Source organism: Oryza sativa, chromosome 2 (genome assembly GCF_034140825.1).
Source record: "Oryza sativa Japonica Group chromosome 2, ASM3414082v1".
NCBI lineage: Eukaryota > Viridiplantae > Streptophyta > Magnoliopsida > Poales > Poaceae > Oryza > Oryza sativa.
In genome coordinates this window covers 30,920,230-30,937,558 of record NC_089036.1, presented here as the reverse complement: position 1 = coordinate 30,937,558, position 17,329 = coordinate 30,920,230, and the positions used below count along the sequence as shown (strand labels likewise).

Sequence of the window (17,329 nt, the reverse complement as noted above, 5' to 3'; positions counted from 1 at the left end):
CGATAAGTTATCTGGACGTTGCATCGGCTTGTAGGGATTGCATATACATATAAGTTGGATTTAGCCGATGGCAACAAAGGTTTCACTGTTTAATCTAATCTTGTGGATCTTATGACATCGGACCTCTAACCGATGTGTGCTTTAACCTTCGGATCAATATTTGTTCTACTATTTCATATTGTTAGCCGATTGGTTTCTACTGGATTATATTGCTATATTATATTATCATCAGCCGATTGCCTTTATATCATTATCTACATTGGACATATAGCCGATTGCTTAAACCCTATCGCTATCGGCTGGTATCGGCATCGGCTATTATCGACTATCGGCTGGAACTACTCCATCAGCTTGTCAGTTGATCGGCTGTTTGATCTATTATTTGCAAATCTTGTCAGTTACAGGATTAAACTGACTGGCACATCCGTATCTCATTAATCTTTGGACCTGCACAGGAGCTAAGCAGATCTCCCAGGCCGGTGTGTTCGATTTTTTCGTCAACAACCGCTCACTGCTTCTTCTATGGGGAGTCCCTCATCGGTGCCATCGCGCTGCTACTGCACCTCCGAGACAAGGGCAGTGGCGCGATGACGAGGTGCTCAACAACGCCTTTTGCGGGGTCAGCCCTTGGTTCATGCCCCTCTAGCCATTCAAGCACCTCCTTTGGGCAGCAATGCAACGTGGTGTCTCACCTTCACCATAGGGACATCCCCGACCGGTCCTTCAAGGTGCCATGGAAAGCCTCGCGCGTGCCACCATGACACTGGTGCTGGTCCACGTGTCCCACGAACTTTAGTCCTAGTTCGAGGAGGTGGAGCTCTCACTTCTGGTTGTCCACGGCGGTGATGGCGGTGGAGCTCTAAGCACATCTGCCACTCGTCACCCATCGCCTGCCTCTCGACCTCTGTTGCCCGTCACTCGTTGCCAGTCTCTCAACCTATAAAGAGATGATGAAGAGAGGGAGAGAGGAGGATGACCGCCGCCCTTCGAACCCACTATAGCCACTGCAACTTTGCCTGCCATCCGCTGCCCGTCTCCTAGCCTCTGTTGCCCACCGCCCACTCCTGGCCTAGAGAGAGATAGGGAAGAGAGAAGGAAGAGGGGAGAGATAGGAGAAAGATGGGTTGGCTGCCGACACTGCTATTTTTTTATTTTTAACCGGACACTCACTGATATGTGGGTCTCAATTTTTCTGAGCCACGTTAATGTCGCGTAGACGTCACATTAGCCGAAACCGCCTTGATATCTTATTTGTACTGGTTTGTGGAGTTGAAGGACGCATCATATTTGGTATTACGGTTAGGGACAAAGTTCAGGCTAAGCAACAAATTTGAGGGACCTAAGTGAGAGGTGGATGAGAGAGGAGATGAGAGGAGAGAGATGAGAAACGGGCTATAAGTTTACAGCCGGCTTAGGCACATGAATCAATAAAATCTGTGAGATAGACAGGTGACCATATATTTATAGTGAAAAGTTAACTAATATATAAGTGAGCTGAGAGATAAGCTGTAAAATTTGTGAAATATGTAAAACTATATGTGTACATGAAGATATATTTAACAATGAATCAAATGATATGAAAAGAATAAATAATTAATTAAATTTTTTGAATAAGACGAATGATCAAACACGTACTAAAAGTCTAACTGTGTCAAATATTTTAAAACGGAGGAAGTATATAGGTATTATTAGCCTTTGCTTTGAGAATTATCCGCGTTGCACTGTCGCACACGGCACACGGCACACGGCACAGCCCGTAGAATTATCCGCGAAATTATAATTATTTAATCTTTACCACTTTGGCGGAAAAGTCAAGTCAATGGGCCAATCACAGTGAGAGCACAAGTCCTCCGCACAGCAAAACCACCGTCCCCTACCCTTAGCCGGTTTCAGACGCCACTTGCCTCCCATGGCTCCCCCTCTCTGACCTCGCCGGAGCGCCGCCGGGATCTCGACGGTGATGCCGCCGCCGCCGCCTCCCCCACCGCCCCCGGCGGCGCCGGATCCGCCGCAGCTCCATGGCGTGGTCATCATCACCCTCCCTCCCCCGGACCAGCCCTCCAAGGGCAAGACCATCACCGCGTTCACCTACACCGACGACGACGTCACCCCGCCCCCGCCTACGCCTCCGCCGACGCATCTGCCGACGCGGGCTCTAGTGCCCGCGGGGGCGGGGGCGGGGGCGGAGGCTAGGCGATCGAGGCGGGGGTTCTCGCCGCGGCGGGCGGCGGCGATGGTGCTCGTTCTCGGGGCGCTCGCCGTCGCGGCATACTACTCCTTCTACTCGGACGTGGCCGTCCAGTTCTTGGGGATGCAGGAGGAGGCGCAGAATGAGAGGAACGAGACCAAGTCGTTCCTGCTGCCGCTGTACCCCAAGGCACGGCAGGGGCGCGCGCTGCGGGAGTTTGGAGACATCAAGCTCGCGGCCAGAAGATTCGATAATGACGGCGGAGGGGGCGTCGGCAGGAAATCTAGGAACAAATTGGAGGTCAAGAAGGCAGCTGCGGCGGGGACGAACTCGACGGCTCTGCTCCCGATCAAGGGGAATGTCTTCCCTGATGGGTGCGTATAATTGTTCAGGAATCGGATTTTGATTTGAGCGTCACTCTTGCAGCTTTATCTTATGATTCAAGAGAAATTTATTTCTCATCTTAGTTTGGTTAGAGAGTGGGGATTTAATCATGTTGATGATCAAATGCAGCCCGAGAGTATCTTAGTTTGGTTAGAGAGAGGGGATTTAATCATGTTGATGATCAAATGCAGCCCGAGAGTGTTTCGTTGATCTGGGTTGGGGATATTCACCAAGTGATCTCTTATAGGAGTACTTCTCTTGAATTATACGGCAAAATCCGTTATGATGTCTTAGTTTATAGTTGTACTTGTTATACATGGACTGTTATTTTTGTGAATTTAACAATTTTAGTTAAGGTTAGACCCTTTACCAAACTGATCTCTATAGTTGTTATTCTGGCCTTAGTCTTCGGTATATGATGCAAGGGATGTTATACTTGAACTATTTGGGTTAATGTCATCTTACACCTGCTAATATCATTGTACCCCAAATGCAATGCAGGCAGTACTACACATCTATTTTTGTGGGCAATCCACCCAGACCTTATTTTCTTGATGTTGATACTGGAAGCGATTTGACATGGATCCAGTGTGATGCACCATGCACAAACTGTGCCAAAGTATGCAACTAAACATGAGCAATTTCCATTCTAGTTCCAACTTCCAACAACATCCTTAACAAATTGTTCTAGACTATGCTAGGATCTCTACTTGTCTACTATAAATATGTTGTTAGTAAAACAAAACTAATACAACAATATTTCTGTCATTTTGTGATTAGCCTCATATTCTTTTCAATGCTGTTGTTTTTTTATCTGATGAACATGTGTTGTACTCGCAGGGACCTCATCCTTTATATAAGCCGGCAAAAGAAAAGATAGTCCCTCCCAAGGATTTATTATGTCAAGAGTTGCAAGGCAACCAGAACTACTGTGAAACATGCAAGCAATGTGATTATGAGATTGAATATGCTGATCGAAGCTCCTCCATGGGTGTCCTTGCTAGGGATGATATGCATATTATCACTACTAATGGTGGAAGGGAAAAACTAGATTTTGTGTTTGGGTATGTTCAAACCTTTTAAGAGAGGATATGTAGCCGACAGACTATATGTTATGACAAATGGTGTCAAATCATATAAATATCTGACATTCTGACTGCTTGATGTCCTACAAATGTAGGTGTGCATATGATCAGCAAGGCCAGCTTTTGGCCTCACCAGCTAAGACCGATGGGATCCTTGGTCTTAGTAGTGCAGGAATAAGCCTTCCCAGTCAGCTGGCCAACCAAGGCATTATTTCCAATGTTTTTGGTCATTGTATCACTAGAGATCCAAATGGTGGAGGATATATGTTTCTAGGGGATGACTATGTACCCAGATGGGGAATGACATCAACACCTATCCGAAGTGCTCCAGAGTAAGTCCTGTTCTTTGGAAGTTTAATTGCATGTTTTCCCTGGCCAGTGGCCACTTTTTTCCTGTTCTCCGTATTCTTAAGCAAAAGTTTCTGTATGCACATTGCAATGATCCTGAAAAAAAGAATCTGGTAAATTCTTTTCACTCTCCCTAATGATCTTTTTATACTATCAGTAACTTGTTCCACACAGAAGCCCAAAAGGTATATTATGGGGACCAACAGCTCAGTATGCGTGGGGCATCAGGGAACTCAGTTCAAGTGATTTTTGACAGCGGAAGTTCATATACATACCTCCCAGATGAAATATACAAAAACCTTATTGCAGCTGTGAGTATTTTTCTTAATTGTTTAAAAGGGTTCAACTATTCAACCACATTTTGACTTACCTTTTCTCCTTGACCTTGGCAGATCAAATATGCCTACCCAAATTTTGTCCAAGATAGTTCAGATCGTACATTACCTTTATGCTTGGCAACTGATTTTCCTGTGAGGTAAAACAATGGAGTAATCATAGCGCTCCAATAGATTGCCTTTGCTGATGAAGTTCAACACGCAACTCTCCAGAAAAAGGAACTATTCATTTTTCCTTGTGATCTTATGATATCCAGGTATTTGGAAGATGTCAAACAGCTCTTCAAGCCCTTGAATCTTCATTTTGGGAAAAGATGGTTTGTAATGCCCAGAACATTCACCATTCTTCCTGATAATTACTTGATCATTAGTGTAAGTTTTGATGCTTTCCTCATACTGTTAGAACTTTTATCATCTATCGGCCCCTCTAACTTGAGTTCTGTGCTAAAATTACTCCATCTGTTTTTCTTTCTGGATTTCCCAGGATAAAGGCAATGTCTGCCTGGGATTCCTCAATGGAAAGGACATCGATCATGGGTCAACAGTAATAGTCGGAGGTATAGATGAGCTTCATCTTAGCACTTGCAAAATTTTACCTCGATTCGCAATTCTAGATGCATCGTGAGATGGTCGGTTTTGTCAAACATTGGAATAATCCTTCCCTGATTTTCCATATAGATAATGCTCTGCGCGGCAAGTTGGTTGTGTATGACAATCAACAGAGGCAGATTGGATGGACTAATTCAGACTGCACCAAGCCACAAACACAAAAGGGCTTTCCCTTCTTCCTCTAACAAGTATTGTGCAATAAACATATGTAAATGATACATAGAGACTACCAATAGAGCTGCTTACGAATAGCATATCCTGTTATGTGCCGCCCTATCTCCTCTACAGTCCATAGTATAAATCCTGGTTGTTTGTTGTATACTTGGGTACTTTTTGTAATATAGGGTGTTGTATACCCAAGAAGCAGTGTATGTATATTCGGATTAATGGAGTTTCAGATATAATAATCATTATCGTTATTAAGACTATAATAAAGTCTAGATTGTGTAGAAATTTGTAGCTGTCTAACTGACGAGATCAGATAATTCGTTCAGCTTAAACGATCTAGGTTTGACAAGCTTAGACCATATGGTTACAACTTTTTGTCAAGGATGACTCATAGATATGGCTATGACATGATGCTCAACATCTATAATTCAATGCAGGTGACATATTTTCAACATTCATTGCAAAAATCTGCAACAGTAACTAGAAATGCGTATACTTGCAACCAAGTATGACTAGGGGGTGTTTGGGTGAGAGGGTCCCTCTCACCCAAACACCCCCTGAGAAACGAAATCCTCATGTAGGTGAGTAGGTCAGTTGTACATATCGACATCTCCTACATGTCCGGTCATCTTCACTGTCAGCGAAAACGATTCTAGCACACACCTAAGCTGGGTTAATATATCTATACATCTGGCTACCCATTTCCACTCGTACAAAACTGGTTAGGGCTCCCCTGCCCTCTGCCTCAACTCTTCAAGCCCAAAAAACCTGCGTAATCTGTACAAAACACCTCCATTCTCCCTGCTGATCGCGGAGGGCTCCTCCACGGGGTCCTCCTTGAAGTTGGCGCTTTCACTCAGCTCTTCGAACGCATCAACGAGGCTCCTGAGCCGAGCAACGAACTCGATCAGAAGAGACGCGAACGTGGCCAGCGACAGCGCGCTCGCGCTCTCGTAGGTTCTCGCCTCCGCCGCCGCAGCTTCGAACGGCAAGCTCGGGTGGAAGGACGGTTGCCTGATCGGCCATGGCGGCTGCGGCTTGTACGATGCGTCGGTCCTGGGTGCCGAATTTAAGCTGGAGTGGGACGTGCTCGAGGCGAAGCTGCTGGACTTGTGCACTGCACCGGGGCTGGCAATGGCGCGGCGCCCCGGAACAAGCCCACCATCCTTGGCTCCTCCTCCATGGCGCCTGATGAGAGCTTGCCATTTCTCCGTGTTGACGAGGAGGTAAGACTTCTGGTCGATCTTCTTCTGCAGCTGTTCAGCTGCGAAGTGGACTTCTGATAGAATGTTTTGAGAGCTTAGTCTTGTCATCGTTTTAACCCTGTGCCCCAGCTCGCGCAACACTTTGGCGCCTTCTTGGCCAACCCTATGGAGCTCTGCGCTGAAAACCTGTCTGCTCTCCGGTGGCGCCTAAGTTTAATCGGAAATTTTGGTTAGGAAATTCAGTGCTAACTCTTGCAAAAGGGGAAATAACAGAATTCAGTAAATCTGTTTGCTTGCTTGGGATGCACAAACCTGAATCTCCGAGAGAATGCACCCATGTAGTGCCATGACAGAAAAAGAGCAATGCCTCAATGCTCCACCAACTTTAGTGTAGTTCATCCAAGGATATTTCATCATTTTGTAAGGGCCATGTGGTGGTTCCCAGATAGCAAATCCTAACTGCAAACACAGGGAAATCACCTGTGTTAACATATACGAGAAAAGATATAAAAAAAAGAACTTCATTTTGGGCAAGAACATACCAGGGCTTCCTCTTGAGCTGATGATTCAACAGCTGCCCTGCACCCGCTATACAGATGATCATCATCAGAAGCTTGGTACGTCAGTATCGTAGATGGAACTCTTTCATACTCCATGCATTTCAGATATCCATCAACGCATCCTGGGACAGGCAATCAAAGAAGGTTTTGAAATTCTGTCTACAAATCAAGCCTATTGTATGACTGTATCTATGCAATGTAACACGATTGTGACAATGTTGGCATTGGATGGACATACCTTCTAACGATTTTGCGACGCCATCAAAATTCTTCGCCACTAAATTGTGCAGATCCTCCCCTGCCCAGATTGGATGTATGCCAATATTGAGCGCAAGACTGACAGCGGCGCCAATGGCAATCAGTAAAAATCTGCTTATAGCCGTTGCGATGAATTTCCCCGTGTTGTATCCAGAGACCGTGACATAGCAGAATGTCAGCAAGAAGACACGAAATCCATACTCGTAAGGCTTCATCTTGGGGTGCAGCTTTGTCAAGGTCGCACCGAATGCTAAACAAATCAAGAAGAACATGAATCAGCCACGCTCAAACATATATTATAATCAATCATATATTCATCATGTGCAGAACGATTTCAGTATCTGTATGTACTCACCGACAACAAACGTGCATATGATCAGAATCACGTTGCCAAAATTTCCCATGCTTGAGGACAATTCAGAAACTGCTAGAGCAAACCCTCCTGCAGTAAGAGTTCCCAATCCCCTGTTGAGCCCTTTGCTCAAGGTTGCACCTGTGCAACAAGAAACCGAATTAGTTATTGAACGGGTTAAAAGAATTCTGAGTTTCACGCCTTTCCTTAAAAAAAAAGAATTCTGAGTTTATAATTGTAGCATCGAAGGAAAGGGTGATCTGTTAATTGTGATTGCATGATAAAATTTTGGTAGTAATCTGTAGTGTTTCGTATATATGCTCGTCAGCTAGGACAACAGCATGCTATTGGTAGATTAAATTAGAAGCGTCTTAAAAAAAATGTTCTGAAGAAGCGAGAGAAATCAATAGTCGCATCGATGATCGCGGCACGCGCGCGGTGGCGAGGAACAAAAACAACACGCACCGATGCTGAACTCGAAGACGACGACGACGGTGAGGATGGCCCAGACGGCGTGGTTGGCGAGGTCGGTGGGCTCGCGGAGGAACACGAGCAGCGTGATGAGCGCGAGCGCCGTCGCCACCTTGGCCGCGAACACGGGCTTCCGCGGGTCCTTCCGCGCGAACGCCCACATCTCCGTGGCCGCGGCGCGCGCGGCGCCCGCCGCCCGCCGGAGGCGACCCTCCTCCCCCTCCCAGCGGGCGATCCCGCCGGGGAAGCCCCAGTCGAACGAGAGCAGCGGGGCCCTCAGCTCGCCGCGCTGGTCCAGCGTCGACCGCAGCGACCGCAGCTCCGGCGACTGCGGAGGCGGCATGGTGACCGGCAGCGTCCCCATGGCGCCGCGGCGGCGCGACCCTGCGTCGTCACGACGACGAGCGTGGCTGCCTGCTGCATGCAACGACGCGCGCGCGCGTAGGATAGGAAGGACGTACGCCGGGAGTTCGGACCACCGCACCCCGCTCACCTCGGGGCTCAATTTAATTTGGGAGCTCGTTGCTTTGCGACTCGGATTCCTTGGTTCGTGTCGTTCGCGCGCTTTCTCTCTCTCTCTCCTGATCCCACCCGTTCGTCCGTCCGTTCCGGGGACGCACCGCACGCGCACGGTCTCTTTCGCGCGCTCTCGCCTCTTGCTCGCTCGCTCGCTCGCTGCGCCGCTCCAGAGAAATCTTTTGCACTCGCGTTCGCGGCTTCCGTTTTTGCGTGACGCCGAGACGCGACGGTGTCGTCTGGCCACACACGGGGGAACGTCACAGCGCGGCGCCGGAATTATTCGGCTGCTCGACGACGACGACGACGACGACGAGAGCGACGCGTAGGCTGCCTGCTGCCGCCGCGGCCGGCGACGTCGAGCGGAGCTTAAAATTCTAAAAAACAGTAGATTGGTAGCTAACTTTTCAGAATCTATAGAAACCACTTCTAAACTTTTAGTTTATTTTTTTTATTCTATAACTACATCTTCTCGGAATCTAACTTATAGTTTGTTTTTTTGGATTTTATAACTATATCTTCTCATAATTTAGATAAAAAGCTAGACTGGTAAAGTTTTTTATTATGAGAGAAACTGTGCCGGAAATGTTTAGTAGAACTTCTAATTATGTGAGAAGCTACGGCTGCTGGAAACTCTCCAAACAGGTCCGTAGCCACGTACGTAGTTCACACCGGCCCAGTCCGTTGAAAGTTCAACCCAATGAGGCCCATGAAATTTCTTTCGAGGGCCCCAGTCCAACGGCCCAAGCTCCTCTACTTCTTCCTAGTTCCTTCTCGGTTAGCCCTACTCCCTTCGCCATTGCAGACTCCCTCTCACGCCGCCGCCGCCTCGCCGCTTTCCTCTCTCTCCACCGCCACCGCCACCGCCACCGCCGGCGCGTACTCGAGCAACGTTGAGGCAGGAGTTGGGATAGGTATCTGAGTTGAGGTGAAGGACGGGAGCGATGGCGGAGGCGGCGCCGATTGGCCTGTCGTGGGCGCCCAAGCTGCCCTCCCTGCCGACGACCAGCGGCGGGAAGAAGGACACGGGAGCCAGCTCTAGCAGAGCGCAGGGGTCGCTCTGGAAGCCCGCGAGCGAGCTCGTCGACGGGCTCTTCGTGCCACCGAGGGACCCGAGGAAGGCCAACAAGCTGGCCAGGAAGAACGTCAAGGACACCTCCGGCAAGGGCTGGTGAGTTGCTCGCACTTTGAATGTGTCCGGGTTTCTTGATTACCAGCAATACAAGGGACGAAAGCTTATATGAGTTCTTATGATCTGCTGCTTTGGGTTTACAGGTTCGACATGCCGGCTCCCACCATCACTCCTGAGTTGAAGAAAGATCTTGAGATTTTGCAGGTATGGAGTTACTAACATCGATTCTGTGGGAAGGAATATATATAGCTGAAAAATTGAGAATTTAACCGTGGTAGAGCAACTGACAGCATCATTCAACAGCGCAACTGTACATAATTGGCATCTTGTCCTTGTGTGTTTGTTCTGTACTTTTCTTAAACTTTAGATAATTCACCTTTCTAAAAGACTTTCATAATAGTTCCTTAAGAAGAATATAAGAATTTTCCTTTCTTGAATCAGTAGAATGTGAAAAACATTAACTACTAGTCTGTAGTTTAAGAGAACTAGGATCCATGTTCTACACCTTCTTTGGAGAGTAATGTGATAATATTTCCATCTGATGAACTGTTTTATTTGAGAGTTGAGATCAAAGTAACACACTGCAGTATAAAGTTGGCTCTGCGCTTGTGCTATATTGTAATTGACCTGTTTCTCTTTTTCCATCCATCTTGCAGCTGAGACATGTAATGGACCCAAAAAGACACTTCAAGAGGGCAGGAAAATCCAAGGCCCTTCCGAAATACTTCCAAGTAAGTAGTCATACTGGGCAGCATTTTTTAGGTCATATGTCAGCTTATGGCTGCTCATAATCAACTTATATGATGAAAATTTCTGTAATGGTATAGGTTGGTACAGTTATTGAGCCTGCATCTGAGTTCTTCTCAAGTAGGCTGACAAAGAGGGAGCGCAAAACAACATTGGTTGATGAGCTCTTATCTGATCAACATCTTAAGAACTACAGGTAAGCTCACCGTATTTTTATCTCATACCAAAACATGATTATACTGTAAACTATAATCAGATTTCTTGTTAGGACTGCCTGAGAATTGATGTTAGAATTGCCTGATAGCAAATACTTATGTTCCCTTTTCTGACATCGGGTACTGCAATGCAGGATGCGCAAAGTAAGGGAAATTCAGGAGAGCCGCACTCCAGGAGGCAGCCAGAAGTGGAGGAACAAGGGCAAGAAAACACTCAAAAGAGCCAAGGATAGGCGGAAATGAGTTTTTACTGCTGCTACTCTCACTCAGTTTACCATGAGGAAGAGATGACTGATTATTGGGAGCTAAAGGTTGAGACAACCTTCAAATTGCGACAAAATTAGATTGTGATACCATTGTAATGTGGGAAATTCATGCAATATGATGGATGCATTAGCTGGTGGAGCTGAGCTAGATTGTCGGTTGCTGTATCTCCCTCTTTTCATTTATGAGCCCACTGTTTCAGGTATGCTGTACCTGGATTTCAGAGTAAAAGTACCAATGTATTGCTTGGTCTGTGAGTGTGCCGTGTCTCCTGGAGTCCTGATCATATGCAGCACAGCTGTTATACAAATGTACTCCGTACGTTTCTTTCTCTGTGTAGAATACTACTAGAACACATGTGCTTCCCGGTCCATATTTCAGTCCATGGAGAACACTTGCACCTTCGTATCGGGCCATTCGATTACATGTAGTGCCCGGCCGTGCTGGTAGATGAAGTAACGAGGGACACTTTTCCAGTTTCCACTCCCCTCGCTTTCAGAATCATATCAAACTCAGTTTAGCCCGCTCATGCAGGGAATGGCGCAATGGCACGGCTGGGCAGGAGGGCACACCGCGCACAGTAACGGGTGTGTAGTGTATGGAGCCATGGATGTATCGCAGTGATCTACCGGGGACTCCAGACGCTGAGGCAGTCGCGAGTCGCGACCGGAGAATGACGATGCATAACGACCAACGTTCGGCGTTCATCAACGAAAATGGGTCACAATGCCTCCAGAACGAACAATTGAACAGGTTCAGGCAGTCGGGCGAAAAGATTCAGACGCGAAAAACACATTCCATTTACATAGATATATATATCAGTAGAGGTCTAAGATCACGACGTTCATCCAGCAAAAACCAGCTTTCGACTTTGCCCATATCACCGGTACTTCCTGAATTTCTATTTATCTGTTTCAGGCAGTACAAATTCGACGACGGCAAAATAACTTAACGAGCAGTAAATCTAATCATGTAGCTGCAAAAAAGGACATCTGGCCATCTACCAGTTGTTGCTGTAACCGGTGTAGCTGCTGCGGTGCCGCAACCCATCTTGGTCATACTGCGGATCGCCATGGTTCATGGGTTTGATCTCCACAGCGCGGCGCTTGCTGTCTACCTCCTGCACGGCTCCAAAGACAATCTCGTTTGTTGCCTCACAGCTTGGCTCATAGAAAGTTTGCGGTCCTGATGAATACTGCCTATGATGCTGTAAGTACTGCTGGTGATGTATTTGCTGCTGCTGCTGCTGTTGCTGCTGCTGCTGAGGTGCGTCTCCGTTCCAACCATTGAACTGAGACCGACCATGCCGGATGTGGTGGATCTTTTCGGGCTCCTTTGACATGAAAGCATAGTTCTTGCGTGGGGTTGGAGTTCTTGTATCCAGTGGTGGAGGCGTCTCATCCCGCGGGATGGCGTAGCTTTCTTGAACCGGCCAAGAGCGTACTCTAGCCTGCTGCTGATGAATGTTTAAACGCTTCTTTCTAGAAAAGGCTGCACCAACTATCTCTGCAACAGACGATTTGGCTCCCACGATGAGTTTACCGATTGAGGTAAAGAACCCCTCTTCAACCTCTTGTTTCTCAGATTCATCCTCATTTGGGATTAACGGTGGACGGACAGATTGTTTTAGCGGCTTCTGGTATGGAGGGATGCTTGCAATGCTAGCTTTTAGTGGAGTCTGAGTCTCAGGTTCCTGCGTGGTAAAAATTGAATTCAAAACAATGTAGCTCCAGTTGTCTGCAAGAACACATGAGATAGTGTATGCGGACAAGTACTAATCTTGTCAAGCCTAGCACCATGAGAAAGCTAGCACAAAAATAAAGAATTACTAGGGTTTTTTTAGGGGGCGTGTGTGTGTGTGTGTTATACAACTATCACAATGAGCAAATCACTAAACAAGTAGTAGCTGTAATTTTACAGCTAGTCTAGATATGTAGAAGTTTCTGTTCTGTGTAATGTTAACCGGAATTAGCAACTATACTCCAAAACTTCTACTGCTAGCATTTACCCACCAATTCCACTAAGAACACTCAATCAGTGTGTTTTCACATGAGACGGTAAAATCGGGGTAGGTGTGGACATAGTAAGGAAGCAGGAAGCAGACTGGGGCCAGTGGGTGATGGTCTGATGGACATTAGTACCAGGAGTAACAAAAGACTGATGGCAACATATTCATGTGCTGGCCTGCTCGGTTACAGCAGGTCTGTGGTCCACTTTAACCCTTGCCTTATTATCTAACTCTGACAATCTACCAATTAAATTCTGTCATGTTGAGACTTAGTACTTACATCTTCTGTTGACACCATCCCTAATACCCTGCGTTGGAGCAACGCGAGCATGTAGCCAAAGAACGCAGCAGCAAGAAGCACCGCAACTCCTGTCAGTATACAAAATACATGTAATTAGTTATTTGCAACTTGCAAGTATTGTACAGGTCAACATTCCCTCAGATACAAACTAAATTTAAACATCTACTCAGATTGAATGCTTCAACATCAGGTTTTATGGGTCAAGTAATAATAGTCTATAGAAACAAGAACAGGGTATGATATGAAGATATACCTAGAGGAAAACCAGCTTCATACTGATATACACAGTCATCGAAGTTGAGTTGAATCTCCCGAATCGCTTGGTTTCCTCTGTCAATCACCAAAAGGGAGCAGCTACTGCCAATATAGCGGACTTCAAAATCAGTAGAAAATTTTGCATCATCACTTGGTCCATCAACATGCCCTCCTCTGCTTGATTTCCCCCCAGCAATAGTTGTAACCCCTAAATGTCAGAACACTTCCAAGTCAAGACCTTCCCGTTTACTACAAATTAGACAAACATGTGCATGATGATGGCAGCATGCCTTTCTAATTTTACCAAGAAATCAAACTCAGTTAACATCAAGTCTATGTATCAGCAAATGTTGTCAGGATCTTTTTCCTGAGTATAAGTTTGGAAAGAAATAAATGCTTTGAACAAAATTAAGATTTATGCCTTGCAGTTTTCCAGAGATAATGGTCTAAGCAGATTTGCTTTCCTCAAACTAAATATATTATCTTCATATTGCCTGGCTGGTTTACTCTTCTCATCTGTTACTTTGGATGCAAGTGCTAAATACATGTTGGACAGGCCCAGCAAAAACCAAAAGGCAGACATAGGATGCTTAGGGAACAGACAAAACCATGTGCAAATACCCCCACCACAGGACATTTTAGCTTACCTGTGTCACTGATCTTTCTAATAGCCATGTTCATAGCATCAGCCACATAAATGTTACCCCTGCCGTCCACCGTAAATCCCTTTGGATGGTTCATCCTGGCCTCTCGAGGCCTTCCATCAACATGACCAGGAAATCCTTCCGGAGAACCAGCTACAAGCTTTGGTCTGCTATCTGCATTGTTTGGTCCATTTTCAGAAGATTGGATGAAATTCAGTGTAGCTGAAATAATCTGCTGCTATGTGAAACATGCGAAGATCGGATGAAATTCAGTGTAGCTGAAAATAATTTGCTGCTACGTGAAACATGATTTTCCATTTCATTGCCTCAGAAGATGCACACATGATATCGTCCTAGGTGTAAGCCATAAAGCGCAATGTTTAATCAATGTTTAATGAAAGTCAGGCTTTCAAGTATCAACGTCTCAGGGTTGTCATTCTAATGCTAGAATACAATAGCGCCGCCGCCATCTTGATGAGGCTATTGAAAGGGTTGTCTCAACCAGATTGCGCCACTTCTACAATATAGTAAAATGTTGGCTGAACATAAATTGTGGGTAATCAAGACAAATAAACCAACCAAAAGGCACTTAAAAAAGTATCGCAATCGCAAACTGAAAGCTAACAAACACATCGCAATCAAGCGATAGACCAAGGCAGACCAAAATTCATGACCACCAACCAACCCGCAACATCAGCATCACCCCTACCAAACACTAGACAAGCATCTAATTGGCAGAACGCGAGAATCCCACTGGGCACTAGCATTGCCACCAGCCGAATTTAGGAAGGCAGCGAAGATAGGGGCTCACTCACATCGAGACAGCGGCAGGGCGATCCTGTAGATGTTGCTGTTCATGGAGTCCATGACGAGCAGCTCGCCGCCCTGGGTGACCTCCACCGCGTAGGGCTCGATCCCCAGCTTGCTCCCGTCGAAGACCGTCTCCACGGTGTACCCGCCCTCGTACTTCACCATCGACTTCCCTCCGCTTCCTGCTCCATCGCAATCAGAGAGCGAAAAATTGCTTCAAACAACCAAAACCCAGGGGGAGAAACGCCACGAGCACGAGAAAGATTCCAGCAATCACCTGTCTTCGTGGTGGATTTGAGCGACCACAGCCGCTTCATCACCGACGACGCCGCGTTGGAGAGGAACCCACTCACCACCTCTGCAATGGCAAAACCCCCCAAAAAAACACACACACACACACACACATCCATCAGCAAAGGAGCGAAGAAGCCAACGAACCCGGGGAGGCTGCAGGCGTGGTCACTCACTTGCGGGGTACGACGACGCGGAGGCCGGAGCGACGGCGGCGAGGAGGAGCGCGGCCAGCAGCAGCGCCGCCACCACGGGGCCGCCGCCTCTCCCCCCACCCTCCATCCTCCCGCAGCACAGCAAAGCGCAGCACGTAGGCACGCTCGGTGGGAATGCGAGGCGCACGCTTGCGGGGAGGAGGCCCAGATCGAGGAGGGGGAAATGGTGGGGGAAACCGCCAAGAATCCGAGCTTTTCTTGAGCAGAGGATGAGGGGGAGAGAGAGGGGGAGATCAAAAGGGGAGGAGGCGCGGAGAAAGAGACAAGCGCGGTGGTGTTCGCTGCTGCTTCTATCTATCTCCACTCGCCTTCTTGCTACTATACGAAATTTGGGGGGTTTAGGCGAGAGAGAAGCGTGAAAACTCTCATGGAGAGGAGGGTCACGTGCAGCGGTGCAGCAGGTGGTGAGGTGAGGTGCATTGGACATTCCGTCTAAGAGCAAGGATAGGGTTATAAGTAAGCTATATGCTATATGCTTATGTAAAAGAAAGAGATAAATAAAAGTGAAGAGTATTGGCTCTCATACAAGAGCTAACTGTACACAAACTCTAAGAAATATGCATTAAATTCATGGTGAGAGAAAGAGAGAGGATGAAGAAAATAAGGATAAACTTATAGCCAATCTACTATACATGTTAGTTTTAACATTGACTAATAGTAAGTAGTGAGCTCCGCTAGTATCATCTCTATTTTTTTAGACCACCTTTATCATTAGTGGAACCTGAAAAACGGCTTTTCATTTAATAAAAGGTGATTGCTAAATGAATGCTGTGTGCAATCCATAGCTTCAAATGGGAGTGCGCATCTCATTCCCGAGCATTGAGGAGTGTTATGTCTTTTTTTTTTCTTGAGAGCTTGAGGAGTGTTATGTCATGCGGATCTTTTTGCCAGCTACAGAAATGTGCATATGTGTAGAAGTAGAATGGATCCCATCGGTTGGCCATTAACTGGTTATAAGCCAAAACGAATAACAGTAAAACTTTTAGATACATGTTAAAAATATCCTAAAATTAATTTTAAAATTAAGTTTCAAAATTGAAATCTTGGCAGCAAACAAGGAGGCTGGTAAGCAAGTACTATAATAATTTCAAAAAAAATTTGAATAAGATGAGTGGTCAAACGTTGCAAACAAAAACTTAAAATCCCTTATATTATGGAACGGATGGAGTACTAAGCAACATGAGAAAATTGTCATGTAATCTTTACATTTCTGTTAATTAAAATGGGGGAGCCCTACTCTCCTGTTAAAAAAAAGAAAAAAAAAGGAGAAAATGGACATGGCATGTCTGAATGTCTCTCCATACAGAAGTAGGCATTTGAATCATGAGGAGTGGACTAGCTCACTAACCATTCGCTGTCCTCATCAGACCCATACTGTTTCCAGACCCTGGAAATCTGATGGGAGACACTGCAACAATTTCCAGTACAAAACACCTATAGTAGCAGCAATTTGCTTTGATACTGCACGGTTTTGTTTGTCGGAGCAAGTGGCGAGGGGAAAAAAAAAAAAAGAACGGGGGAAAAGCCCGGGGTATTTTCCACGCTTGCCGGCTTGCGCCTGTGTGCTTGCTTAGCTGCCCATCTTTTGCCAACCGTTCACACGCCTCAAGGCCTCCCTGTTCCCGGCCATGTTCCTGCTAGTAGTGTAGTGCCACACACTAGTTCTTGGGCCACCACTGCCGTGCTGCCTCTGCACAGCTGCCTGCACTGGTTCCCCACTGCATCAAAGAGAGAGGAGGAAAAAAAAATCTCTCTTCACTTCACCTCGTGCTTTGATTCTTGATGAGAAACTCAAGTACTCCTAGTACTGGAGTACTGCTGCTATCACTGCAGAAACGTAGTACTATGTGTAGATTGGTTCCTTCTCGAATGTTCCAGATGCACCGGGTACACATGAGCTAGCAGCAACTGGTACTAGTACTCCTACCTTGCTCGAACCGCGAGTCCGTGACACGATGAGATCTGTAC

At 46.5% G+C, this 17,329-nt stretch overlaps 4 protein-coding genes across 4 annotated transcripts; 2 read left to right on the top strand and 2 right to left on the bottom strand.

Annotated features, from left to right (window-relative positions):
• Positions 1–1,891: 1,891 nt before the first annotated feature.
• LOC4330617 (aspartyl protease APCB1) lies at positions 1,892–5,384 on the top strand. The gene is made up of 9 exons (XM_015770135.2): positions 1,892–2,562; positions 3,074–3,191; positions 3,413–3,636; positions 3,753–3,989; positions 4,163–4,316; positions 4,398–4,480; positions 4,598–4,712; positions 4,825–4,897; positions 5,019–5,384. The coding sequence occupies exons 1-9, from the start codon at positions 1,961–1,963 to the stop codon at positions 5,132–5,134; spliced, it is 1,722 nt and encodes a 573-aa protein (XP_015625621.1). The 5' UTR covers positions 1,892–1,960; the 3' UTR covers positions 5,135–5,384.
• Positions 5,385–5,539: 155 nt separating this feature from the next.
• Positions 5,540–8,515, bottom strand: LOC107275756 (aluminum-activated malate transporter 9). The gene is made up of 6 exons (XM_015770134.3): positions 7,958–8,515; positions 7,496–7,633; positions 7,121–7,390; positions 6,865–7,004; positions 6,635–6,781; positions 5,540–6,529 (listed from the first exon to the last, which is right to left on the bottom strand). The coding sequence occupies exons 1-6, from the start codon at positions 8,325–8,327 to the stop codon at positions 5,840–5,842; spliced, it is 1,755 nt and encodes a 584-aa protein (XP_015625620.1). The 5' UTR covers positions 8,328–8,515; the 3' UTR covers positions 5,540–5,839.
• Positions 8,516–9,265: 750 nt separating this feature from the next.
• Positions 9,266–11,089, top strand: LOC4330616 (rRNA-processing protein fcf2). The gene is made up of 5 exons (XM_015770136.3): positions 9,266–9,650; positions 9,755–9,815; positions 10,268–10,342; positions 10,439–10,554; positions 10,708–11,089. Exons 1-5 carry the CDS (start codon positions 9,424–9,426, stop codon positions 10,814–10,816), a joined length of 588 nt encoding a protein of 195 aa, XP_015625622.1. The 5' UTR covers positions 9,266–9,423; the 3' UTR covers positions 10,817–11,089.
• A 524-nt stretch (positions 11,090–11,613) lies between these two features.
• LOC4330615 (uncharacterized) lies at positions 11,614–15,692 on the bottom strand. The gene is made up of 7 exons (XM_015770133.3): positions 15,323–15,692; positions 15,133–15,213; positions 14,861–15,037; positions 14,049–14,219; positions 13,400–13,609; positions 13,126–13,214; positions 11,614–12,530 (listed from the first exon to the last, which is right to left on the bottom strand). The coding sequence occupies exons 1-7, from the start codon at positions 15,426–15,428 to the stop codon at positions 11,838–11,840; spliced, it is 1,527 nt and encodes a 508-aa protein (XP_015625619.2). The 5' UTR covers positions 15,429–15,692; the 3' UTR covers positions 11,614–11,837.
• Positions 15,693–17,329: the final 1,637 nt, after the last annotated feature.